The 26,676-nt window shown below is 34.6% G+C and overlaps 1 protein-coding gene across 1 annotated transcript in view; it reads right to left on the bottom strand.

Moving 5' to 3' along the window:
- Nucleotides 1-26,676, bottom strand: part of LOC104622561 (multidrug resistance protein 1-like) — a 42,172-nt gene that overhangs the window by 2,199 nt on the left and 13,297 nt on the right. The window contains exons 9-25 of the mRNA XM_010289388.1: nucleotides 25,925-26,038; nucleotides 24,826-24,936; nucleotides 22,364-22,489; nucleotides 21,980-22,183; nucleotides 21,416-21,586; nucleotides 19,209-19,370; nucleotides 17,545-17,727; nucleotides 16,574-16,720; nucleotides 16,143-16,247; nucleotides 14,135-14,212; nucleotides 12,616-12,699; nucleotides 11,447-11,650; nucleotides 7,496-7,596; nucleotides 5,587-5,727; nucleotides 4,246-4,402; nucleotides 3,600-3,797; nucleotides 1,176-1,382 (exon numbers count right to left, since the gene is read on the bottom strand). Of these exons, the coding sequence (XP_010287690.1) occupies nucleotides 1,176-1,382; nucleotides 3,600-3,797; nucleotides 4,246-4,402; nucleotides 5,587-5,727; nucleotides 7,496-7,596; nucleotides 11,447-11,650; nucleotides 12,616-12,699; nucleotides 14,135-14,212; nucleotides 16,143-16,247; nucleotides 16,574-16,720; nucleotides 17,545-17,727; nucleotides 19,209-19,370; nucleotides 21,416-21,586; nucleotides 21,980-22,183; nucleotides 22,364-22,489; nucleotides 24,826-24,936; nucleotides 25,925-26,038 (2,493 nt within the window). The remainder of the gene's footprint in view (nucleotides 1-1,175; nucleotides 1,383-3,599; nucleotides 3,798-4,245; nucleotides 4,403-5,586; nucleotides 5,728-7,495; nucleotides 7,597-11,446; nucleotides 11,651-12,615; nucleotides 12,700-14,134; nucleotides 14,213-16,142; nucleotides 16,248-16,573; nucleotides 16,721-17,544; nucleotides 17,728-19,208; nucleotides 19,371-21,415; nucleotides 21,587-21,979; nucleotides 22,184-22,363; nucleotides 22,490-24,825; nucleotides 24,937-25,924; nucleotides 26,039-26,676) is intronic.

The following is a 26,676-nucleotide window of genomic DNA, read 5'->3' as shown; positions in this document are numbered from 1 at the left end:
AAAAAAATAGCAATGCATAAGGCGTATCAGTTTCAGGCCAAATTATATACTATATCTATATACAGACATAGACATTTATATACTTTATCTATATGTATACCACAATGTGGACAGTTATGCTTTTAATTTATGTCAGTTAATGTGGACCAGTCAGTCTCCAGATAAACTCATGTGTAGATCACAGCAGTCTTTGAGGTATTATATATTAGGTTGCAAAAAGCACCGCTTTTAGGAGGCATGATTATACAACACATGATTTCTCTACAAAGTTCTGGAAAGAGCAGATCTTTATAAGTCATTAGAAACTAAACATGATCTGCAAAAATCATGGGATTTGGCATTTGTATCTTTTCAATAAAAGCAAAAAACAGTTTAACAGCCTGAAATTAAGCTGAATATATACAACATAAAACTAAGCTGGCAACCTCCTTGCTTCAGGAAGTTTTGCATACAAGTTGACATAGGTTAGAAATTGATTTGTCAAACCCACAGAAGAAAAATCCATCCAGAATTATTAAATAATAAAACATAATTTCTATCTTAGGAAGTTCCCAAGTCACAAATTATGCAGTTAGATGAGAATTCGGGGTAAATGTGATTAAATGTTTAGCCTTTTTGAAAACTTATTTGTAAATATGTCCTGCTGGTCACTGCCTGGGACAAGATTTTGTACATGGCAGACTTTTCATCTGACTCGAGATGTTCATTCTTATATTATTATGTGTTGATCAGATGTATATATGAAAAACTTTCTTAGTAATTTTTGAACTGTAGAAATTTAAATTCTGACTAGGTATAACTGGAAGAAATGCATAAGAAACTTGTCAGTCTAGCAGAGTCTCTTACATATGCTTGAGATAAATAGGAGCTTAAAAATAAATGTTCAACTCACTTAAAAAACCCACCCCACACTTCCAGCTCTCAGTTAGTCATAGTTGTGGATTTTCTTCCCTGATAGCTTAAATGTTCAGCTCTCCACCTGACGACGGAGTCTCACAGAGTAAAAATAAATATGGTAAACACAATTAAGAAAGGATAAGATTTAAAAATCAATTTCAGATCTATTTGTATCTCAGAGAATTATTGTACCCCAGGGAATCATAAATGGGCACAGTTTTTCCCTGCCACAGTAAGTCACCTCCAGTTCTGAGTAGGAGAGAAAAGGAATAACTTACATCTGGCAGAGATTCAATGAAGGAATGAATATTGGCTTCTTTTGCTGCATTAACAATTTCCTCATGTGACACCTGCCGACTGTTATCTCCATATGCGATGTTTTCAGCAATAGTGCAGTCAAACAGCATTGGTTCTTGTGAGACGATACCAATCTGAGCTCTCAGCCACTGAATATTTAGTGCCTTTGCATTTTTGCCGTCAAAAAGCTGAAAACCCAAACATTTTAAAATTAAGTCACATGGCTATATGTGTATTTGAGACTTACTGTAAATTCATACACAGAAGTTGTGCAATTGCAGCTCTTCCCTTAGAGCTACCATACCTACATAATTCCTTCCCCTCCTTCTCTATGTTCCAAAATTTTCTAAGGGCTACTATAAAAAAGTGAGGATAGTCACTTCTGCTGCTTCAGTCCTTTTCTTTGCTTTAAGATTTAATCAGGATTTTGAAGACAGTGGAAGATAGGATGTGCTGAGGCAACTTTGAAGAACTTTGGGTAACGTTCTTTCATTTCTTTCTTCAGTGGGAAAAATTTCCACTATTTTGCATATATATTCCCACTGAAGGAAAAGACTGGCAGTAGTATTCCATTAAAATAAAGGAAGAGTTGGATTCATTCATTCACATACTTCTAAGCCAAGCATCCAATCTTAAATTTAATTGTGATGTAATGCCTAACAATGGGCCAATTTACTTCTGGATTCCTTAAGATGTCATTTGCAGACAGTTTTCTTTATTTGCAACTCTGTCATGCTTCTGCTAAATTTGGCTACTGAGTTGCTGTTGTTGTCTATTAGATAAATGACAACAGAAATTTTTTTTCTGGATAGATCAGTTTCATAACTATACAAGTCATATCAACTTGGACACAAATATACCAGGATGTTAAAAGGACTTCTCCACTAGAATCACCCCGTGCAGTGCTCAGGCTCTATGTTGAGTGATACAATCAGCTGGGTTATTGAAAAACTGTCCCCTTCATAGCATGGCTACAGGACGTGGTTAATCTACTAACTCCACAGTTTGTGCTAGAACCGCCAATTCACAGCCAATATAGTTGTTTTTCAAAGGAAAGAGTTCATAATGAACCTGATTCAAAATCCAGTGAAATCAGTGGCAGCATTTCTACATCTGCAGATATCAAGGGATAAAAAAAAAAAGCTAGAAAGGAGAAATTGCTTTCAGCTACATAGATATTTGCCATCTCTTTTCCTTAGAATTCCAATGGATTTGCAGGCTGCTAAGGTCTGCTTCCTGTTCCTTATTTGATGTGAAAAATCACTGATGAAGCTAGAGAGCTCAGTTATTATGCATTTTGCATCCACCATACCAAATAGCACAAATTTTAGGCATAGTTACGCTCTTTAGCAGACTAGCATAGTGCTCACTGTTGTGAACAGCTGTTTTTCTGACAGTGCTTTTAGCACATACTTCTTTCACTCAGTTCACAGTGCAACTGAGCTTATGAATTACTCCATCACTTTTGTGGTTTTCTATGCCAGAGCTCTGCGCTTTTCCTTTCAGTAAACCATTGTTGGTTATTTGTGGATACAACGTCAAAAATATTGGTGATGAAGTTGCACTTGGCTAAACACACTTTTGGGGCACCTGTGCTGCTTCTTTCTACACATCAGTTTGCTACACTGGACCTGTATGGGCATTTCCAAACTCAAAAAAATGTTGTTCATTGCATCTAGGTCTTATTTAAGTATTGCGTTATCATTTATGAGTATCTCTGCAGAGACAAGTTCTGAAATCCTTCTTATTCTCACCTCACCCAACCGAAAATGTTTGGGTTCTTTTTCAAACAAAATCTCTGAGCACATTTACATCAAAGAGAAAATGGCAATAAACAATAACTTTATGTGAAAAAAATATGTAAAGTAACTGAATAAGTAAGGTGGGAAACTCAAGATGTTTTTTAAACCAAAACTGCTAAAAGCATTTACAATCTATTGCTTGGTAAGTGGGCATACTCTGAAAGATGTTTCTGCCAAGTAAAAATTATGACAAAAATTATTTTTCCAATGTTCACTGTTTTAGGAAAGAACATAGATGACAAATTCTATTACTACATTATACAGAAGTAGATATGTATATTTAATAACTTTTAAAGTGTTCTTAACATAAACACTTCAGGAAATTTGCTCTGAATTCAAAGCCATCATTAGGCTGTGAATCAGGTATATTTTTCCCACACAGTAACTCATTAATTCATTATAATGTGGGAAACCAGGACTTTTTCCATTATATCATTCATTGCATTTAAATAAGGAACCCTGACGAGCTACTGCTTGTCTTTAACATTAAAAATATTTTAAAAAAGAATACTAGAAACATATATTGTACTTTATCATATCACATAAAACCAAACAAGCACGCTCTCACTTAACATGTTGTCATGTTCTTAGAAAAATGCTTACCATTTCTCCATCAAGTGGATCATAATATCTCTCAAGCAGCTGAACGACAGTGCTCTTTCCACAGCCGCTGCTACCAACAAGAGCCAGAGTTTGTCCCTTTTCTACTTGTAGATTCAAACCTTGGAGGATTTTGACCTCTGGTCGGTTTGGGTAGTTAAATGCCAAATCTTTGATTGTTATGCTTCCCCCAAAGGTTTCCTGTAATTGAAATACTATCACTGTTACATCTTTAAGAAAAATTGACAGATGATTCAAATAGAATGGCAGAAATAATTTTTTTTTTTTTTTTACCCCAACTAAAATCAATAGTTTTGCATTTGCTGGAATGCTGTGGTCTGAATCTTTGTGAAGCTATAAAATCAAAGTACAGCACTGAACTATTTTGAAAATGCTTGTATTTTGCTGGTTGAATTCCACACAAGTTGTACCTTAACCAGATTTTCAAAACAAATAACCTTTAGACAATGTGGGCAAAAGCTGGAATCACAATAGAGAACTTTGTCCATGTTGTATTTGGATAAAATGTTGAGAATACATTGCGATAAGGAAAATCAGAAGGAGAGGAAAAATCAGTTTGGAGAAAGTGAGAAGAGTACTGTCCATATTGTCAATAAATAATATGGCCCATTACACATGGCTTACTTACAGGCTTCTCTCCTTCCTTGCTGTAATTATCTATTGAGGGTACTCTTTCAAGCAGCAGAAACAAGTGGGCTGCTGATACCTTGGCTTTGGCATAGTCTGGAGCAAAAGAGCTGCTTTGTCCTAATGCCATTGCACCAAATACAACAGCTGAAAGCACTCTGTAAAGGAAATCAGGGGGAAAAAACCCAATAAATAGACAATGGAGAAAAGGACAATGGAAATGGTGTTGCAGTCAATGTTTTCTTTCACTTGGAGAAAAAAGGGGACTGAATTTAAAAAGAATAAAGTAGTAATCAACTATTATTGCTTTAATTACTCGCTTAACTCCAGAAATTTGTTTTTATCCTCCTTTAATGAAGTGAGATAAATAAGCCTCCATTTCAAATTCAATGTTTTTGTTACTTATTAGCACTAACTTCTTTAACTATTAATGCTGGTTAACTACATTAAGTTTCAACTGGGACTAGGAGGAAAGTGGTCAATGGATGGTAAAATCATTACTTTAATCCTGTTCTACTATTGCTGTGATTTCCTCTCTATGGTTCAATGACTTCTGGAAATCAGTGATTTATTTTTAAGACATCAATGAAAATAAGAAATCAAGCCTGTAACAAGGTGACAGTAAAGATTTAATCTTCTATCACAGCTCTGCTGGAAAAAAATTTGAAGGGTCCACAACACCAAAAAAAAGTTTGAAAACTACTCTTCATATGCTATTGTTCTTACATTCATGGTTTATACTTTCATTTCCCACACAAAATTTGTTGATTTAAATGAACAAGCTTCTTATCAGAATGTCATCTAAAATAACTTAGTTACCCTTCCCTTATAGTGAACAGCGTATACTTTATGGAATCCTGTTCTCCAATTATTTAACAAGTATTTTAGAGAAGATTTCCAATTTCAATGAATAAATCTGACATAGAAATAACAAAGATGCTGATAACCTATTCTTAAAAAGATGTTTACAATATTATTATGCTTTGATAAACAGGTACACAACTATGTTTTTTGTAGAATTTACAGAGGACCTCACAGCTACAGGAACAATAAGATTGGTGAGAATAAACAAAGTGATAGAAGTAGGATACTGTAAGTAGGAAAACATAATAGTCCCAAATAAATACAGAAAAGGAAATCCAAAATCAGGCCTATCTGAACACCTCAGACTCCGTAGTCACATAAAGTATTCACTTTGTCATATGCTTTCATTATATTTAAGTACAGAAGAAGAATTTGCCTCTTTTCTCCTAGCTTACCCAATAGATTCATGGTATCTCTAGCAGTAAACAAAGACCTTTGTCTGGACTGATAGAAAAAATATTGCAAAAGACACACTTACAAAAACACACTTTTATACTCCATGTGTCCATTTACCACTAGATAGGCACCAAACCGGAAACAGCCAGCATAGGTAAAGAGCATCATTGCTTGTGAAAGGGCAAAACAAAACCCAAATACATGAGCCTTCTTCACAGAGTTTCTGTAAGAAAGAATGCATATTTTCATTAAAATGTGCAATCATACTTAAGTACTAGTGTGCAAAAAACAATTAATTGACTTCAAATGATACTGTTACGAATGCGAAGTGTATTCATGCTTAAAAAATGCAATCCCTTATCTCCTGTCAGACTGTGTCCAAGAGAAAGTTGGGTTTGTTTCCAGAATTTTATTTACTTCCAAGAACAGCTTGGAATATGGGTGCAGAAAAAACATCTTAGTTGCTATGTATAATTATTGTCTTACCATCTCATGGTTTGAGTGTTAAAACACTTTACAGATCAGTCCATGATTACCACTTTGAAAATCTAAATAACATGTTTGAAATTGTACTACTGCATCACATAAGAGGAAAAAAAAAAGAGCAGAACTGTTAGGTCACCTTGAGCCAAAGCCAAATTTTTGTGTCATTTTTTCTTTATTTGCAATTTTATGTTAACCAAATAACAAAGTTATTAAACAGTTCCATATTATACACTCCAGAATCTGTTTCTTTTCAATTTAATCAGTGAAAATTCATCTCTCAAGATTAAGTCTGCATGTACAATGCATAAACTAAATTTTGAATGATAAAACTATACCTACAATTAAAGCAAGGCAGAAAGAAAATTTTCTGTAATTATGAATGATATTTTCATTTTATCAATGCTATTACTAAGTCATAGCTGTATGGTTCCTTCTGGAAAAAAACCCAAACCAAAACAAACAGGAGCCAGATTCACAAGTGTGATTTTTTTCGTTGATTAACAGGCTGTTGTGACTTCTCTTTTATATAGCTGATTTGTGCATTAATCCAGTATAACAGAAGGCCTAAGCTCAATTTTTATAAAATAGAAACCCTCTGCCTAATCAGTGATCTAACATATACTGAAACATTAACTGAAAAACACATGTCCTATCTCTTCCAGATAAATTGATCCATAGGGCCATAAACTCTTATTTATACTAGAACAACATTAAGATGAAAGTCTTGGAGCAATCCCATCAATGTCAACCCTGAGAATGGTTAAACACTGTCCTGCAAGTTGTGAGATACGGACTCAAAACCTAGCACCTTGAGAAAAAAGCTAGAGTAATGTCTTTTACATGCTGCACTGTGCTCTAATCACTCAATTATCACCGTGGATGTATTAGCAGCACCCCTACTTTTGTCCCATCATATCTGTGTATATATGTTGTCATTTCCTTTACTTTTCTCATGGATGTCTGAAAATGAAACATTTCATTCTAGAACAAATAAAATTTTAATCGACAGTATCTTTTTAGTTTTTCACTTTAAGACTTTTTGATTTTGTTTTAGTCCAGGCAGATTTATATTCCTTTTTTTCAGTCACAAACCAATAAGCAATTATTCAAATGTTTTAAAATCTATTCATACCTTCAAAAATGGCTTAATACAATATTCAAATTAAATTTAAAAGTTTTTAATCAAATTTCTGAAACACTTCAGGTTGGAGGTTAGATTAGATGACTTCCAAAGCTTACTTAAAACTAACATTTTTCAAAATCAAGAGATATTGCAATAGAAGATTCCAATATTATCACAGAAAATTAATGAAATGAAAGAGCAAAAATGTTGGTTGATGGTTGCATCTGGTAGTAAAAAATTTACATTAATTCTGAGCTAATTAAATCATACATTGTCATACACACTAACAAAAAAAAAGTCAATGTTAGTCCAAGAAAGTGTTTGTAATTTATTCTATAATTTAAATACAGATTTTTTTTTAGCTTAGTTATTTTTACTCTACCTGTATGGTACATATAAACGTTCTCCATACATCAACTCAAATTTTCTTTCTTGGGTCAAACTAACAACAGTTCTAATATTTTCTATGGCTTCTGTGGCAATCTGCAATAGAAACACAAATGTTTTAATCAAAAGTTAAGATTATGTTGCAATTCCTTATTCTAAACTAATAAAAAGAGTCTACTGGCATATAATTTTATTTTTTTTCATAATTGTTATTAAAATCATGGACCTTTGATATAAAAAGTAAGCATTTTACATTTTTATTCTTATGACAGTGAGACTTTCTGATGATGCTCAAAATTTTCTGATAAGACCTCCTTACTGTCCTCTAAATAAGTAATGAAAAGCCATTAGAGAGGCGTGACAATTATGGAGAAGGTATTCAATAAGAAAAATGGCAATTTAGCATTCAACTTTCAGTCCAGTCAGTTTGGGCTATAATCAGAATGTCCAGGTTATTTGTGTGCCTACAGCCTAACATAGTAAATATTTGATCTGATCAATAGTACCTTCTTCAAGCTTGTAGATTCTTTAGACTTGAGTCATTTGCATACAAAAGGTACCTAGTAACATTTGCAGGCAGTAGATGCATGCCTATGTGGGAGTAACTGATTCAAGGCTTTTATGTAGTCTGTTGAGTCTATGTAGGTGCCCATAAAGTCTTCCTCAACGGGTAGGAGCCTATATGGTTAATTCAGTCCATATGCATGTAGAAGAGGATGATGCTTAGAAACAGCCACCAGAAGACACCCAGAACAATCACATCTCTTTAGACACCAGAACTAGTGCTGCATTCCTCTATTCACCTCTACTTGAAACACTGGGCTTGAGTCCATGACCTACACATTACCTCCAGTGCAATATGTGGTATGTTGGATATTCCAGTTGGCCTCAACTGCTGTTGCTCTGAGAGGGCAGGGATTCCCATATGTACTGTATTATACCTGACAATCCCATAGGGATGGAGGTTTTTGATTTGCTAATGCATCTCAAATAGTATTAAACACCTATATCTAGGCTCTATTCAGTTGCCAACCAGTTTCATTTCATGGGCATTTAGCAGAAGAGCTCACTTATGAGCATGGATACTGTACAAATGCACAGTAATAAGTCTGTTTATAACTCAGAACTGTATATACAAGTATACATTAGCAGGAAATTAATATGGACAATGGTAACAGTAATGTAGCTAGACTTCTGTAGACCTTGTCTACAAAAGACACTCAAGACTTTAAGATATTTTGCTGAAATATACATTTCATGCTTTATGCTTTTAGTATAAGAAAGACCATAAAGTAAGGTCAAGAGAAAATACAACCAAAGGAAAGTATATCTAGACAGAATATTCAAGAATAAGTGAATTTTTCATTTTTCAACTGGCCATGGGGTACAGTATCAGTGCGCTGTAGATAAGGTACAAATCTGAAGCTAACCACTAGATGGTGCTTGTCCAGAAAAAGGTGAGAAATCAGATACCTCTGCTTGAATATTTATATTCATACAAATTTAGATTATAAAAGAAGGCCTTTACTTAGTGATGGCATTTTTTCAGCACTGAATTTCTATTTATGCTTGGGTTTTCCCCACAGGTGTGGTGAGTCCCCTGATTCTTTGTATCTAAACATTTGAAACTGGGAAGAGGTTTTTTTCCCCCAACAGACTGGCAATGTTTTTTAACATTCTAAAACTTATAAAAGTTCAATCTTAACATTATTTTATACTTTAATTTTAGAAAGCATAGGATAGATATGCATTTGTTTTACACACTACTTTTACTGCATTTGGTGTATTACATGGCTCATATTTTTCATAAAGCTCTTGAGAACCAGTGCTTTGGAACACTGTGCTTCTGTGGACCTAGTTCCTTGAACTCCCTCTGTTTCCAGCTCATGCCTAGAAGTCAGCAAATTCCCTGTTCTTCACAAAGCTTTCTGAACTGAACACAAAAAGCAGGAGAAAAAAAATCAGAGAGAAGCATGAGCACTTTTAATAAGTTATTGTACTACAGCAGGCCTGTAAGTCTCACTTCAGTGCTTAGTAAAATCAGACCTGGAAGCATTTTTCTTCATGAACTTTTACCAAAGATTTTTAAACTGTGGTACTGTTATCTTTGTTCTAACGTATAGGGATATAATTATAGCCTCAGTAATGCTTGTGCCACTGTTTGAAAATTTGCACACAATTGACAAACTCATTGATTTTAATGTAATACACAATGTTAATGATAAAAAAGAAATGAAATATATTTTATTCTTCTTAGTTATATTGTCTCACCAATATTCAAAACAGTAGTCTTCTTTTTTCATTAGTAATTTCAGTTCAGCAACCCTTTGCAGAAAGCAAATTTTACAGGTAGAACACCATTTTCACTGAAGAAAACTGATTTTTTTAAAAATTGGTAATTAAATAAAATGCCTGCAGTCTAGTGCCTGCTTAGGTGGCCTTGAAAGGGGAAACTCATATATTGCTAAGAAAATAAAGTATTTTCTCAAGCTTTGCAAAACAAAAAAATTTTTGTAACACCTGTGCAAATGCTTCACAATCTGCTGCATTAAGAAGTCTCTAGTGCCTATTTCAAGAATTGTCAATTTTTTTCTGTCATATCTTACAACAAAACAATATGAAATAAATGTTTAGCCATAAGAAAGAAGCAGCAAAGAAACTTAGTCAATTGAAAGGAAGGGAAATGCATCCTTTGTCTTGTATGAAAAAGCCCATGGAAAGATCATTATGCTCAATTTCCTGTGGACTTGGAGGGACAAAAATGTTTTTCAGCAACTTTATCTACAGACATGACGGAAGGAAATAAAATCCATTTAGTAAATAGGTGTTACCGGGGGGGGCGTGTCAGATTCAGATTGACATCTGAATTTAGCTGTCTAAGCAGTCAATGGATACCTATTCAACAGAACTAGAAAGCAATTCAACTGCGTAGGCACTATATGCCTACCTAGTTTCTTTCTCCAGGATTGTTGACTGGAGTGGGAAGGACTCTAATTCAGTTGCCCACATGCAGGTGTCTTTTGCCACTGGAGATGCTCTAGGATACCCAGAACATTTGGGTAAGGCACAGCAGATATAATACAGAACACAGAGTAGACCTTCTGAAATGGCAGCTGGAGGCCCCCCCAGACATTATGGCATCTCCAGTAACTATAAGGGAACATTAGACTGCTAACATATATGCAGATCTATACATTTAAACACCAAATGTGAAGATTAATACCATTCCTTATATGCATGGCCTTAGATAAATTATTTTCTTCTCAACAACTTTTAAAAACAGTAGGACATAGGAAGGGATTTTAGAAAAGTTTTACCTTGAAGAAAGCAATATCTGGGAGGTGATGAAACAGTTGTTCTGTCCCAAAAGGATTTTTGGAATGAAGTGACATTAAATGCCTTCATCTAATTTCTTAAATAAGAGTCTAGCCTTCTTGCTTTTCAGTTCTCATCCTTCTCTTCCACTCAAGAAATAAAGGAATGGCAGACAGACTCAGAAACCAGTGGATATATACATATTATCCCTGCAAACATTAATAAGATGAAAGCGAAAAAAAAAGAGCAGTACAATATATGTAAGACAGATGACATGCCAAAGACAGATGACAGGAAAGAAAAAAAGAGAAGGTCAAAATAAAGAGGGTTACACAATAAGGAAAACAGAGATGATCAGAACAGGAAGGAGAAAAGAATGTGCCTGAATAGTGCTTAGCATACTCTGGGGTTTATCCGTTATAAAAAATAAATATTGGTTAATAACATAAGTCTTCAATTATTATTGAAGAGGTCTTATGCTCTGTAGGTCTACTAAGGTGACTACATAGGGTCTGGAAGTTATGTATGTTATGATGTGTTCTGTATTTGGAAGTAATACATCCATCAACAATGCTTTGATAAACATGGCTGTATACATTACACAGAAATAGATAAACTTTTCCAGACCCACCTTTCCTGCAGCTTCCAGCTCTTCTTTATCTTTTTTAGCATGCCCAGCCAACATCTTCATTTCAATCATTCCTGCCAGTGCAATGATTGGCACAACAGCTAAAAGTAGCAGGGTCAACTGCCAGCCATAAATTAATGATAAAATAATTCCAGTCCCCAGGTTAGCTATGTTTTGGGCAATTAATGCCAGTCTGACACCAGTTGCCTGGAGGAAGAAAAAAGACATTTCTTGCTAAAGCAACTGCATCTTAAATAAGGAAAGTATTTTCACCTATATTATTCCTGATTCTCAAAACACTATTTAGAAAGTCTTGACTCAGTTTTGTTATTTTTCAAAATGGGAGTTTCTTAAATGATTTTGTAAAAAATTACCTCGACACATTTAATTCTTCTCTCTCCATATTCTTACTACTTAAATTTACACTGCAATTTCTGAATTCTGCTCTTGAAGCTGAACAGACTTTAACCATGCCACATATTTACACTTACAGCTAAACACTAAAATCTGTCATATATTTTAGATCATGCAACTAGCTTTATATGTCATCACACAGAGCCCAATGAAGAAGAAAATTAAATGTTTAACTTCCACTATGCAAATAAAGCCAAAGATACTACAGAACTCCTCAGTTCCATGTAGCAGTAACAATTTACTGAAGCATACATGAATAATTACATTCAGTGCTGTTTAGCGTAATATTATAGATCCCTGAAAGACCACAAACTACTTCTAAAGAGTCTTCAAAGAGTAACAAGAAAAAGGAAATCTATTGTTACTATGTCTAACTTTTTTTCATATAATGAATCTGTGTGATCAAAAAAATAGTAGGAGATCATAAACTGAACAAATTTAGATGCATATCTTTAGGTAAATAAAATATCTCTAAACAGACTTTTTAGTTAAAGAGATTCCCAATGAATTTGTTTAATAATGAATATCACAATAAAGCACAATAGTAAACTTAAAAAAGGTTTACTTTGAAATTATTTTGTAAACATATGTTACCATCATTGTTATAAAACACATGAGTGCATTCTATACCAGTTATCATTTTATAGTAAATTTTAGCTGTTAAAGTCAAGACTGTTATCCAACCAGGCAAATCCAAGCTGCAACTTTAATTCATACTAAACCAAGTATGAAAAATTAAAAAAGAATATTTTACTTACTCCTTTCACTTGTGAGGCATCATTAGCAAGTCTTGTAGTTAATGCTCCAGTGCTATTTTTGGCATTATCAAACCAGCTCATGTCCTACAACAAGAAACATTTTTCTTAGGACCAGTTTTTGGCCGTTTCATATAAACCACAAAATAAAACTGGGGTCTACCAAATACAATGAGTTCAGTGTCAGACTGCGTATGTGGCAGTGCATCAGTTCAGCATATTTAATTAAGTCTAACTCCTTCATTGCACAATGAATATTTTTAGAAAAAAGTGTATACATGTGGATGATCTGATGTGTACGTTGCCACTGCTGAGAAGGAAGGAGAGCAGTCTGGGGGATTCCCAAAATCAAAATCTACCCTCCACCATTGCTGCTGAAACTGCATCTCCTTGGAGGAGATGACTCTTCAGTCATGCTCATTCACAATTGCAAAGTTGTTTGGGAATGAATAAAGGTTAAAGCATTTTCAAGGTAAAAACTCCCAACTCATTGCTTTGTTTCTTGCCAGATTAAAGATGTTTGTTTGGAAGATATGAGACAAAAAAAGCCCACCAACACAAAGTGGTCTACTGATCAAAGTCAGTTGTATGAGTCAGGTACACAGTTTATAATTTATTCACCATGTGACCAAATATCTTATTTAAACTTTCATGTGTAATATGCATTGAATGAAGACCTGGTGATGTAGTACAGGCCTCAAGACTCAATTGTAGGATTGGTCTTTCGTTAGGTTTTCAGTGAGGGTGATCTATAAATCATGGTTTTTCAGACTACAACAGCTTTCTGTCAACATTGCAAATAGTCATGTTCACATAAATCAAATTCTATGTCTACATGTAGCTTTATGTGCAAGACATAAAACCCCAGAAATATTGTCTATTTGAAAATCTAAAATACAGATCCTGAATTCATGCATGATTAAGGCTGATTTAGGTAACTACATTCATTACTTAAAAACACTATTAAATATTTATATTTTAATTCTCTGAAAGTATCCTTAGATGTAAATACCCAATCTCACTGTTGTATTAACAAACAACAATGACAAATTTGGGAACTTTTTGAAAGAAACCTTCAATAAACAAATAAAAACATATCTGTACATATTACAATTTAAATTAGACATTTGAAGTAAGAGTTACAATGAAAGCTGCATTGCATTGCATTGCATTGCATTTCTTCAGGGGAGAAAGGGCACCAAGAAAGCAAAGCAAGCAAATGAACATGTAATGGGATACTGCTGGTGCACATCAACTTGTAAGGTCATAGTAACTTGGCTATAAATCTTAATCCTTGAAAGGAGTACATAAAAAAGCTTGTAGTTGTGTTGATTTAAGACTTTCCCTCTGAGGATACTTTGCTTAACTATATGTAACTAAGCAAATTGATTTCTAGACTGATTTAAAGAATCTTCTCTGTAGACAAATCATAATATGATAATGTAGAATACAGTTATTTTATTATATTTATACAATTAATTATTTTTTAAACCCTGGAAATCAAAATATTTATTACCCTTACCTGTCTAAGCATTGCTTTAAATGCCATGAATCGAAGCCTCATTGTAAGAATTTCTCCAGCTTTGCCAAATGCGAAACCCTATTTGAGAGAAGGTACAATGCGTAGCATACTAATATTTGGTTGTGTTTATTCAATAAATATTTTAGACACATTGTCTCTGTAATGTCAAAGTACAAAATATTGCAGTCCTGATTGCAAAAAACAAATGTAAAAACAGATTTAATACCCAAATTCGAGTAGGTTCACAGTACAGACATTCAAATACTAGTTCTCAAAAAAATATACAGACCATAGCAATATTTCCCAGCACTGCTTCACAAGCATGCTTCAAGACAAAGATGACTAATCAACCCTTTGACTTCATTTTTACCTGAATTGACCTAAGTCAGATTTAAAGAAATGTCTTTTAGGCCATTCGGTTTAGATTAAAGACTTCATAAGGAAATCTGGGTTCATTGAAGTCAAATGCAAATTTCCCATTGACTCTGATGGATTTAAGATTTCTTCCCTAAGATCCTAACACAACCTAGCATAGCTATTAGCGGTAATACATAAGTGATGTTTTGCAATGAATTGAACATGTTTTTAGCCAGATATATGAATCAATTTAACAAGATACAAAAAGGAATATGCTATTCAAAATTTTGGGAAGATACACTCTTCCTACATTTTAGTATGATATCAGTGTTTATAATCAGCTTTGTTTAGCTCACGACCACCTTTATGTGATTACAAACATTATTTGTTTGGAATCTGCATTTCTGAAATTGAATACTCTTCAAATATAAACCACAGGTGCCACTATACTATGTGATACTAAGAAAAATTATTATGGTATGTTCCAGTCAGCAAATATTTCTCAGCTAACTTTGATCATTATCTTTGCCGTGCTCCTATACTGTCAGTAAATTTGCACAAGTATGTGACTCAGAAAAAAATCACAAAACAACATCAGAGAATGGGCACTATATAAAGAGATTATAAGAATGTTTTCAATTTTTTCCATTCTCACTAAGCTGGGGGTGTTACATCTCAATCAACTCTTCCCACTCATATTTAAAACATTATCTGAACATTTATAAATTGAGCAAACCTGTCATAGCCATCTACAACTTGGTCTTCTATACTCAAGGACTTCTTGCATGCATATGCAACAAGACAATTCCATAAATAAACCTGGAGGTTTTTGCAAGAGACCGTTTATGCTGCTATTACAGGTACACTTTATTATTTCACTGTGTCGGCTCATTTAATGGATAAAACTGTACAAACATATTCAGAAATTATAAACCAGACTATATATGAAAATATTGAAATGCCAAAGTTTGCACCTGTATGATTACTACTTTTTTTTTTTTTAATTGTTGTAGCAGTTAAATACATATAAGAACTAGGGTGAAGTTAAAATACTTTTTTTGTGGAAGTTGAGATGGCTATAGAGATCAGTGAGAGCAGGGGATGAGGTATTACTGTTCATTAGTATTTAAGCAGGAGGAGCTGAATACCAACATGATGGGTGTTACTTGACAAAATGGGCCTGGAATCTTTGAAGAGGGGCTTACATAAGATAAGATTTGAATGGGGACGGTGTTAGGGGAGCAAAAAATTGGAGACCTAAGGCAGGAGATCTGTAACTACTAACAGATTCAAACAGGAGGGCTTGAGAGGGAGAAGGGAGCGGTTTAATGTAAAGGCTGTAGGGGTTGGCTGTTAGGTAGCTATGGGGAAAAAAGAGCGAGAGAATCCAGAGTTTCATGCTATTGACTGGTGAAGAAGGGGGGAAGTTCTGAAGTTAAGAGGTCAGAATAGGTTGGAAAGTCTCTAACACATGAAAAGCTCTAGGTAAAAAAAAATTCAATTCAGCACAAGACACATCTAGAACTGTAAATGCAGGTTCTGGTTTGAGTTGGAGAAATGTATTAGGAGAATATAAATTTTTAGTATATTTCAGATCTGGTTTCTAAAATATGATGAACAATTATAATAAAGCTAAAATAATAAAACATACCTGAATAAAGAGAGTAAAAAAGGAAATGATCCCAAGTACTAAAAACAGCACTGAATATAAGTTGCTCTTTTCTCTTAAAATGGCCTTGTCAGTTTCTGAAAAAATCTATAAAACAATATTTAAACCAACATTTTTTAAAATCAACTAATAATATAAAATACCCCCATCTTTCTCAATAACTATGTTTGACGGTCTTTTGCATTCATATAAAGTTGGAGCATATGTTATATACCATTGTAGGTATAACAAGCAAATTTCAGGTTGTAGCAAGATTTTTAGGTTTTTTTAAATTTCATATAATGATTCAGATTTTTGTAATAATGATTCATCCACTCCTCAGCTTCATTATGCAGTGATTGTTTTAGACCTGGTTTTATTAGAAATAAATGCTGTGGGTTTTATAGTTATTTGCATATTTTATTCAAACTTACCCCTATAATTTCTGAAAATATGACTGCAAATGCAGGTTGTAAACCTCCATTGATAATTGCACATAAAATTCCAGCTACAAAGTATGGCCATTCAGTTATGTTCAGCTTCATAATTTTCAGAAATGAAGCTGGAGGTAATTCTTCATCCTAAAAAATGGGAATTCTGTTAGGACAAACATGTATGTATTTGGAGAAATATGGAAAAAAAAAAGAGAGAGATTAATAGTAAATTTCCTACTCCCAGAACCTACTCAGGGGAAGTAAAAATGTATAATTTTTAATGACATGAATTGTTATTATCTGATTGTACATTTCTTTTTGTTATTTGAATACAAGGAAGCGCTGTTAGAATATACCTACAGCTCTTGTCATCATATTTTAGTTTATCTGTATCATTTTCATTGATCAATACTCTTGGTATTGGTCAACGGTGACTGAAACATTCATTCTGGGCATATTGCTGTGTGAAATCCTTGACTAGATTAATTCAACTAATTGTTCATTAAGCAATTTATAACAACAAGGTATTGGCTGCAAATATGAATGCAATTATATTTGTTGTATGGTGTTTTTTGTAAGGTTTGTTGTAAGAGTTGTATGTTGGGCCACATGCTCTGTTTCTGATCTAAAAATAAATATTTAACCTGTATAGACTCTGTCGGTATGGTATCCAAATATATGTAAGTATATTTCTTTTATAGCAAATTGATTTTTAAGAATAAAAATTTCTAACAAGGATAAGTTTAAAGTCCCATTGTATTTGTATAATCATTCACAGTGAGAATAACAAAACAAGTTATGAATATTATCAGTCAAAGACTATTTAGAATTAGAAAATTCTTATGTTTTTTTCACCCCTGTGAAATGCCTCCTTCTTCTTGTATCTTTCTAGAGCAGGAGAATGAATTTAATTTTAACATACTTTGTTGAAAGTAATCAAAGTTCACTAACAGCTCTGCAAAGATACTTACAGGTGAACTTGTTTTCTCACCAGGATCATCATTTTGTGCTCCTGGCTTTTTCATGCTTCTCCGAATTGATCGTCTTCTCAATCCTTTTGTTAAGGATTCTTCAAATTCTGGTTCAGATTCGCTTTTCTTGACACTAAGTGCATTCTTGTCTTTTTCTGATGATGGAACTTCAGCTTCTATTGCCTAAAAGAGGGAAAAACACAATTCTAAGATTAATTATGCATATATTACTTTGAACTTGCAAAATTATGAGGTAATCAAAGTAAAAGTAAATTTATTGTTTCAGTGGAAGGAAAGAAATATGAGGAAAACAATATATAATGTTATAAAGTAAATATGAAAATCTGTATTACACTTGAGTAGATCTCTATCTTCAGAGCTTAATTGATATATAAAATAACCCACCTCTCAAGAAAATACTTATACTAAGTGGAGGGCATGGGAGTAGAAGTAGCTGCTCTTTTTTAAGAAATTAACTCCTAACAGAGTTTTAAATTGAGTGTAAACGATTTGCACTCATCTAGGGATCTTTTTGAGTGAGTTCTCAGTGGATACACTGTTTATTCATGAATTGAGAAAAAATTACCCCTCTTTAGTGCAGAACACATAACAATTCTTGACTTTAAATGTAGTAAGGAAGATCAGGATGGAACAGGTCAAAAAGATTTTTAAGGAAAAAAATCTGAACAGTCAGGAAAAAAGCCCTACTTTTGGTGGCAGTTTTGCCAGTCTGTTTGACAGAATAAATAAATAAATGTCCACCCACCACTGAGGTATTTAACAGTAACTGGATTCAAAATCGCCTTTAACTTGTATTTCTTTTTTTCAAAAGAGCTTTTATTTCTTACTGTTTTTTGTACTACTAATATAAATAACTTTTTTTTGCTTTCTTCCATTGTTATTTTCTGTTATTTTTTATTTTCTTTCTGTTTTCTATTTCCTAATTTTTCCTATTATCACATTTACTTAAATACAAACTTACTCTGAATATAAAGTGACCAAATTCATTCTCATAGTTATTTTATGAAGGAATGTTTTAATTGGCCTAGTTTCCTCTTTTCAATCTGACATACTGAGATAGCAGTTTCAGGTATTTGATGGGCATGGTGGTTATGCAGTAAAACACCAGTGACACAGAAGGCTACAGTGAAGCTCAGCTATAACCTATCACATGGGACATTGGGATGTATCAAAGTGTTTTGTTCTTCACTTAATAACTAATACGTTTCTGATATTTGTTAATTCCCAATACCATTGTTTCTGCCTACATAACTTTGAAAGTATACATATTTTTGCACTCAGCATAGCTGGATTATTTTTCTTTTTCTCCTATTCCTCAACTTTTTTTTTCTTTAGAAAGAAATTCAGTATGAAGGTTTATAACTAAACAGCTTAAATTATGCATGCTCTATTCCTCCAGTATCATCTACTGTATTGTACCTTTTATTATAAGCTAAAAACAAGCAATGGATTAAAAATGTGCTATCCTGGGTTTAAATAGGTCTGGTAACAAAACTAGTGATCTCTCTCAAATTACTGCTCTACATTAAAAGCACATATTTTTTTGCTGTTAACAAACTAATTCGTTTTCTGATAGCATACAATAACTATGAACATGGAATACAAAACAGAAAATGAGGTAACAGCTAGCAAGAAAAAAATACCTGCATGTTAACAAGTTTGTAGTAGATGCCTTTTCTTTCAAGCAAATTAAAATGATTGCCTTGTTCTGTGATAACTCCACCTTCAAACACAGCTATAAGGTCTGCATTTCGGACTGTTGACAGTCGATGAGCTACTACAATTGTGGTGCGTCCTTCCCTTGCCTAGAAATAACAATATTTAATATGAATATTTCTAAGTATATTCAAAAATTGTTCATCTTCATATGAGAGTTGAATAGGACCTAAGGGAAACATTAACATGTTCACAGAAAAATATAATTAAAAAAAAACCCAAACAGATTTCAGTGAGTACCTCAATCTTTAGCTTGAAAATTAATATTAGAGATAATCTTTCAGTGGCACATAAAAACATCAAATTTTGATCACAAATACCTAACCAAAATTCTCAATATTTAAAATTTTTGAATGTTACAATTAAAGACACTAAAATATTGAAAATGTTATAAGTTTTTACATTCAAGCCCATAGTTGTTCATTTAAACCTTAAAATCTGTGAAGGGTAGTTTCTACACAGAAAGATTAGAAAATATTTCAGACTGACATTTAAAAAATTTCAGTATTTTAAGTCCTAAGTCATTGCTGAATCAAGTAGCTTCATTTAAAATAAAATTCTCTACAATTTCATGTGAAATACATTTCAACAAACTACATATCTTTGGATATTTATAAGCCTATCACACATAATGTATCAAATGTCACAGATTTCTCTTTAATTACCAATCATTATTAAAATGATCAAGCAACTTTTAGTTTAAATAATCAAAGTAATGATCCCAAGCAGTGGAATTGTGTTGAAACCTAGGCGGAGTTCACCTTTAGTGATGTCCCTCGAGGGTCCGTACTGGGACCCATACTATTCAATATCTTCATCATTGACATAGATAAATGGGATTGAGTGCACACTCAGCAAGTTTGTGCTTGACACCAAGCTGAGTGGAGCAGTTGATTCACATGAGGGAAGGGACGGCATGCAGAGGGGCCTGGCCAGGCTCAAGGAATGGGTCCGTGTGAACCTCTTGAAGTTCAACAAGGCCAAGTGCAAGGCCCTGCACCTGGGTCAGGGCAATCCTTAATATCAGTGCAGACTGAGGGATGAAGGGATTGAGAGCAGCCCTGCCAAGAAGGACTTGGGGTACTGGTGGATGAAAAGCTGGACATGAGCCGGCCATGTGCACTCACAGGCCAGAAGGCTCAACCATATCCTGGACTGCATCCAAAGAAGCATGGCCAGCAGGTCAAGGGAGGTGATTCTGTCCCTCTACTCCACTCTGGTGAGACCCCACCTGGAATATTGTGTCCAACTCTGGAGTTCCCAGTACAAGAAAGACATGGACCTGTTAGAATGGGTCCAGAGGAGGGCCACAAAAATGATCGGAGGGCTGAAAGACCTCTCCTATGAGGACAGGCTGAGAGAGTTGGGGTTGTTCATCCTGGAGAAGAGAGGGCCCCGGGGAGGCCTTATTGTGGCCTTTCATTATATAAAGGGGGCTTAAAAGATAGGTGGAGAGAGACTTTTTAGCAGGGCCTGCAGTGACAGGACAAGGCACAATGGTTTTAAACTGAAAGAGGGCAAATTTAGATTAGAGCTAAGAAAGAAATTTTTCACAATGAGGGTCGTGAGACACTGGAACAGGTTCCCCAGAGAAGTTGTAGATTCTCCATCATTGGAAGTGTTCAAAGTCAGGTTGGACAGGGCTTTAAGCAGCCTGATCTAGTTGAAGATCCTGCCCATGCCAGAGAGGTTCAACTAGATGACCTTTAAAGGTCCCTTCCAACCCAAACCATTCTATGATTCTATAAGTCCCTAGGTCTTCTGTAAAGGTTTATTAGCATCCAAATTTATAAGATAACGTGACCAAGAAAAGCTAGACAAATAACTTCTCTTTTAAATGTATCTCCATTAATAATTCTCCTCAAACTTTCTTTCTCTATCCAACAGCAGCAGGAAGCATTACAATACTCCAGCAGAATCCAACTGAGTACATTCAAATACCGTTTGGGGTATAGTCACAATATAGAGACTCCTAAGTTGCAGCAGATATCAGCTGTCCCCTAGTAAGACAGCCCTACATTAAGAACAAAACAAGCACCTGGAAGTATTTATGTTAACTGAAGCAAATGTTTTCTTGGAGTGTTTCCTGCCAAGTCACTGTTACAATCACTTATGACATGCTGGCACCACTTACCTTGTCCAGTGCTGCCTGCACAACTGATTCACTCTTAGAATCCAAAGCTGACGTTGCCTCATCAAGCAGAAGAATTTTAGGATTGCGAACCAGAGCTCGGGCAATTGCTATTCTTTGCTTCTGGCCTCCACTCAGCTGTGCCCCTCTTTCTCCAACCACCGTTTCAAACTTCTGCAAGACAACCACAAGCGTTTCCAAAACACTCAGTGGCATAGTCCTTTCAGCAAACAAAGCCGGTGTAAAGAAAAGGTGGATCAGTGTTAGTAACCCCAGCAGCATCTTCTCCTTCCTCTAAAACACTACAGGACAAACACCCACGTGGACAGACCTGCCTGATCATTTGTGTCCCTGGAATTCTAATAGTTCTCCAAATGCCCGCCAAGTCATGACCTAAAGACTTAAAATTAACATTATTCTCAGAAGTTACGAGGAAGCTCCGCATAGTCCTGCATATTCACAGCTCTTGGAAACAGCTTCCTCTGTTCACAAGAATCCCTCTAAGGAACTCTTTTGCACAAGGAGGTCTAGGAGAAATTATTTTAGCAGGACAGCTGCTTTGCTTACATTGGGTAGCTTCATGATGAAGTCATAAGCATTTGCTTCCTTGGTAGCTTTTTCAATCTCTTCCATGGTGACGTCCTCACGGCCATAACGAATGTTTTCTGCAATGGTAGTAGCAAAGAGCACGGGCTCCTGATTCACCACACCAATAATCTCCCGCAGATGCCTTACGTTTAAGGTCTTAATATCCTGCCCATCAATGGTAACCTAAACAAAAGGAAGCAGACAAAATTTGTAAGTTACTAAGTGTTTTGGTCAAGGAACCTCTCTCTCCAGGTTGGCACATGCCTTTTTAGGGGAGACTTTAGCATGCCATTGGAATAAGGGTGTTGAGGCCAGAACTAGACTTCCAACAGCTGTGACACACAGAGCAGTCATCTCTCTTACCAAACCTTCCTTGGGATCGTAAAACCTCTGGATGAGCTGAACAGTTGTACTTTTCCCACAGCCACTGCCACCAACCAGGGCAACTGTCTGGCCACAACTAACCTTGAGATTCAAGCCCTTCAGTATCTGTGAATATAAGAAAGGTAACCCAAAACATAACAGTATGTAAAAATGTCAGTGTAAATTTGAAGAAACTCTAAAGACTACAATTAAATATCCTTCATATTTACAGCAGAGTCTGGTACAAAATAAAATTTATAAACATGTGACACTAAATTTTTGATAACTAATGACTTCAGCTTAATTTTCTTCATATTTACATCACAATTACAACACAATATCAATGTGTTATACAACACACTTCACAATTACTCATATAATGAACCAGTTCATACAACAAAATAGTAATAATATGATTACTACCCACAACTGAAATATAATATAGAAACTATGATGCAGTGTTTCTGTATCATGTTGCCTCACCTTTTTCTTTAATTCACCATGAAAACTACAGTAAAACTATTGTACAGTAAAAGTCACGGTTAAAAGTGACAGAATATACTCTGCATTGTTTTGGAGGGAAAGTCATTTTAGTAACCTTGAAGTATCCTTATTTTTTTGCCTTTTGATTGGAATTGCTGGTGGGGCTTCTTTACAACGGTGACATTTAATTGCACAATATGTGAGTTTTCGTACTAGTCAGCATAAAATACAGCATTTCACAGCCATGGAAGATACAAAGTTTTGCTTTCCTTGGGACTCTTACAAAGGGTAAATGTAGCTTTTTTGTGCCATGTAATTGCTCTTTCATTTTATTTTCAAGAACTTAACCTGTATTGGGCTGTGTAGTGGGGCTGGAGAACAGACACACAGTTAAGCATGTCTATGCCATGCACATTTAATTTTTCCCACCTTTCTGCTTCACCTGCTCACCCAAGTAGTAAGAAGATACAACAGCAAAAAAGGAATAAAGTTTTGTTTCTACTTTACACGATAAAAGGTGCACAGGAGTCTGTACAGCTTTCACTACTTTGTACAACTTCTGTGGTTGTAAACCTGTATTGAAAGGGAGAAAATCATATTTTTTGCTGATTATGCTTCTAGAAGGACTAGACTACAATGAAATATGCATACCTGAATGTCAGCATCTGCATCATGGCTAAGTGCATTTTTGCATTCTAAATGTACAGCCATGCACTGATATGTTCCAATACTCTCCCAATCTACTTTCCAATACCCTGCAGCCCTGTGTCCTTCTCACTGTCTCTTTCTTCCTAAATTTCTACACTCAGCACTACCACAGCCTCTTCACCCTTTGTGCCAATATTTGTGTGCTTTACAAGTGAGATATATGTCACTGTTTAGGAACAAGAGGCATGGACAAATCATATGTTTCAGTGCGTCTTACTTTGCTATAGTATTTTTAAACCAAAACAAGAAATCCAACATAAGTAATAACAATTGAAAATTTATGAAGCAGCCTTATTTAATCTTCTGGTCATAATGTTATAGATAATTTAGTCCATAGACCTTGTAGAGAACAACTCAAACAAATCTAATGTAAATAAAGTAGCAGATAGAAGTTGATCTAAAACCTGTGGATTACCACTGATTTCAGTGGCCTATTGATTAGAATCTTTTTCTTGTACCAAAATAAAATTCATAATTAAATCAATTCAGGCTGTTTCTAACAACTTAAAGAAAACAGAGAACCACTTCGTTCACTTTCTAAATAGAAGGAAAAGCTGAAATATTGAACATACTTATAAGTAAAAGTGGCTTAAAAAGAAAAGTTGTGTCTTTTCTTTCTGCCTATCAAAAATAAGAAAGATCCCTTTATCAAGGTCAGTGATTTTCCTTCTCAGTGTCAGTGATATTCCTGAAATAGATACACAGTGCAAAAACTCTCTTCATGAAAATATTTTCAGAAATCATTCAGCTGTCTTCCACCTCCCCTGCATTAAGACTCTGGGTTTATGACAGTGCTTTAAAAAGCAAACTTTTTCTCTGTCTAGACAGAAAAATACAGATTCTGATCTCTATTCCATACGTAACAAGTCCTTGCTGGATCTGCTTTCTTTAGCTGGTTGAGATATAGTCCTAACAGAGCTGCATTGCAGGTACTTTTGAAACCCACTATCTCATTATTATTACTATACACAAACACTTGGGTTAGATGCATAAATTTAGATTCTGATAGCAATAAATCTTTATGTTTTATTGCATAGCCACACTGACTATAGCTTTAGACAGAAAATTATTCATGAAACTTAACATATTTAGTTACGGTGTAAATAATTCTAGCTAAAAATCACTGTGATGGCAAGGTATTTCTATATAAATTAGAGAATCAACTTGGAATTGTTATATTTTTAATAAAATTTTATTCATGTGACTCTTTTTCCCCTAACAAATGATCCACATGTTTAACTGTAATATGTATAAAGTTTCATTTACAGTACCTCGACATCTGGTCTGGATGGATAACTGAAGTAAACATTTTGGAATTCCAAGTTCCCTTTAATGTGGTCTGGTTTGTAACCTGTCTCTGAAAAACTGTCAATTTGAGGTTCCTGTGCAAAATAAAATTAAAAAAAACCACAAACAACACATTTCCTAATGATTTTTTTCATAAAGAATTCCTAGAGGGCACCATTACTCTGCAGAGATATTAAATGTAATTTTAAAGTAACTTAGGTGACATTTCTGAAACGTGTAAATTGCATGATGTTTTGCTACCTCATTACTAAATCAATGATAAGCTCATGCAAGCATACTTCATAAATAATTTCTCCATTTAAGCTTTTGTGTGAATTTAGTACATTCTCTTTAAACTGTACCCAGAGCTACCCATAATTTGGGATTCATTTCAATGCCTGATGATTAACCTGAACAGACCATCTCCAATCAGCTGTTCACTGGTTGAACAGCTCTGCCCTTTCTGCTGAAAGAATTTGTGTGAGAAAAAAAACAACCCACTGACCATTAAGCAGAAACAGAGTTCTTAATCATCATTGTTTCTGTTTCCATCCAGGGTGGGTTTAGAACTTGAAACATGTCTTAACAATAATCCAAAACATGCAATTGCATTTCATAGAGCTTCATTAACTAGTAATTTCCTGATTTAAGACTCTCCTGGCAATTGAAGTACATGTACAGGTTACCAGATTGTGTTTTACTGATTTGCTGACACTCATGCTGCTGGTGGTGCCACCGGTACCTTGAAACCTATGCTCATATACCTACATCGACTGTAATCACATATCTATATAGCACCATAGACGTGTCCTTCATGATAAAAACATTAGAAGATAGAGGATACCTCCAACACCAAGTGATTCAGAGATCCAGTACTTTTACCTTTGAAGCAAGAACTGGTAACTCTAGAAGACAAAGAGGAACTGACTAATAATTACACATTCTATCTGCTTTTATGTTTATATTTCTGCTTATTTTACACAGTTACTTCCGCTTACTAATTTTATATCCATAAATAGTGCCTGTACTTTAAAAAGAAGGGTCTCCCAGTTTTGAAATAAGAGTGAGGTCAAAGATACTCACATTGTCTATGATATTAAAGATTGTATAGGCAGCTCCTCTTGCACTAGCAAATGCCTCTATGCTTGGAGTAGTCTGTCCAATACTGAAAGCTCCAATCAATACAGAGAAAAAGACCTGAAAGAAGTGTTTATGGTGACATATATCAATGCTTATTTAAATGGAGAATTACATTTATTTATTTACATTAGATATCTTTGGGTCAGGAGGCTCCATGCTCCATACTCCACAGAAGTGTAAGGAATCTGGAATTAAAGAAAAAATGAAAGCGTCTCTCTTAAACAGAGAACAACATTAAGAAAAGGGCTTTTTAAGATTCATCTGAGAACTGAGATCCTGCACAATGTGAATGTTGCAAATATACCGATAAGTGAAAAAGTGACTGAGACCTGCAAAATCTACACCAAAAATGTATAATTACACTTGATGTCTCAGGATTTATTGTACTAATTCATTCTTTGGCAAAAGATATTCCAAAGACTAGAAAGTATATAACATATCTTCCAGTGGAACAAAGACAGGTATGCAAAGCAGTATCAGTCTGCTTTCAAAGTGATGGTAAAATAGAAGTGTACAAATGCAACTTCTCCATCACAAAGTAATAAAGGGTCCCTCTGCTGGGAGTGCAGTGCTGGGAGTGAGTGCAAGCAAATAAACAAAAACAAACAAACAAACAAAAAAATCAGAAAAAAAGAAAAAATATATTATTTCTCAGAGAAGCATAGTTTATTGTTTTCAGCTAGTATAAAACAGTA

The sequence above is a fragment of the Phaethon lepturus genome, unplaced genomic scaffold (assembly GCF_000687285.1).
Source record: "Phaethon lepturus isolate BGI_N335 unplaced genomic scaffold, ASM68728v1 scaffold246, whole genome shotgun sequence".
Lineage (NCBI taxonomy): Eukaryota > Metazoa > Chordata > Aves > Phaethontiformes > Phaethontidae > Phaethon > Phaethon lepturus.
The sequence above is the reverse complement of the archived record's forward strand: the minus strand, read 5'-3'. Positions and strand labels throughout refer to the sequence as shown.